Here is a 1,442-nt window from a genome sequence, read left to right on the forward strand (position 1 = left end):
CCCCCCCCTCGCCATGTCCACGCCGCCGGCCGCCGCCGCCGCCGCCGCCGCCGCCGCCGCCGTCGCCACGCCCTTCATCACCTCGGTTGTGTCGGACGAAGACTCGCGCCTCTACGACCGGCAGATCCGCCTCTGGGGCTTCGATGCCCAGGCCCGGTGCGAGCATCCCCTGCCCCGCTGCCCGGGGGGGTTTGTCCCCTGGACCTTGTCCTAACGTCGCCGCCTTCGCCTCCCCCGCTCGTGGGCCCCTCCGCCACTGCAGCATCAAGTCCGCACATGTCCTGGTCGCCGGGAACCTGGGCACGGCCACGGTGGACGAGTTCCTCAAGAACCTGGTCCTGGCCGGCGTCGGCCGGGTGACCCTCCTGGACGCCGGGGCCCTGGTCGTGCCGGGGCAGTGCGAGTCGCAGTTCCTCCTGCGGGACTACAGCGTCGGGCAGCTGGTGCGCCTTGCCGCCTCCCCCCTGCCCCCTGCTGTGCCCTCTGCCACCCGATTTCCTTTTTGCGCCTCTCTCTCCCTGTGCCTCTCCCTCTCCCGCCCTCTCGCCATTGGCCCTGCCGTCCCCCCCGATGCTGATGCTGACCCCGCTGCTCCTCCTCCTCCTCCTCTCCGCGTGGACCCCTGCCGCCCTGGGGCCGGACCCCCTTCGAAGGTGGCCGATGAGAAGGCCACCCACCTGGCCATCCTCAATCCGCAAGTGGACATCCGGGTGGCGCGGCTGGTGGAAACGGCCGATGAGCAGCCGGCCGCCATGCTGGCCCGGCTGGCCGGCCACCCGTCGGCCGCCGTGTCCAGCTTCTTCCACAAGGGGGCCTCCCTGCGCCAGTGGCTGACCCCGGACCGCATGCACACCGAGGGCTTCACCTGCGTGAGTGTCTTTGATGTGGACGCCGACACCCTGGTCGCCGTGAATGAGGCCTGCCGGCGGGTGACGCGCCCGGGCCCGGGCGGCTCGGCGGCCACGGTTCCCCTTGTGGCGGTCACCTCGGCCGGGTCCTATGGCTCGGTCTTTCTGGACTGTGGCCCGTCGCATGTGGCCAAGTTCGAGTGCGCCATCTCTCTCTCTCGCTTGCTGCCACTGGCCTTCTTTCTAGCTGCTCTCCTCTCCCCCCCCCCACCCCGGCCCGCATCGACGCATCCCACCAATGCCCCTGCGCTTCGGCCCTTCCGCGCGCACGCTCACACTGGCGGACACACACACACACACACACAGGACGAAGGACGCCTCCGGCCAGAGCCAAACCATCACCCAGGAGATCGCCTACGTGCCCTACCGGACGGCGGCCGGGGTCCAAGTGGGCATGCGCCTGCGCAATGCCCGCGAGAGGCGGCGCTTCCCCCGGCTGCATGCCACACTGCTGGGTGCGTGTGCTTGCCCGCCCGCTCGTTGGTCATCACCCCCCCCCCCCCCCCCCCCCCCCCCCCCCCCCCCCCCCCCCCC

The 1,442-nt window shown here is 71.6% G+C and overlaps 1 protein-coding gene across 1 annotated transcript in view; it reads left to right on the forward strand.

The window, feature by feature from the left end:
- Window positions 1-13: 13 nt before the first annotated feature.
- Window positions 14-1,442, forward strand: part of H696_06012 (hypothetical protein) — a gene marked incomplete at both ends in the record, with an annotated part of 3,198 nt that continues 1,769 nt past the window's right edge. Inside the window, 4 exons of the mRNA XM_009499778.1 lie at window positions 14-156; window positions 263-443; window positions 654-1,048; window positions 1,215-1,296. Of these exons, the coding sequence (XP_009498053.1) occupies window positions 14-156; window positions 263-443; window positions 654-1,048; window positions 1,215-1,296 (801 nt within the window). The remainder of the gene's footprint in view (window positions 157-262; window positions 444-653; window positions 1,049-1,214; window positions 1,297-1,442) is intronic.

This window comes from Fonticula alba (genome assembly GCF_000388065.1).
Source record: "Fonticula alba strain ATCC 38817 unplaced genomic scaffold supercont2.17, whole genome shotgun sequence".
In the NCBI taxonomy this organism is placed as follows: domain Eukaryota; order Rotosphaerida; family Fonticulaceae; genus Fonticula; species Fonticula alba.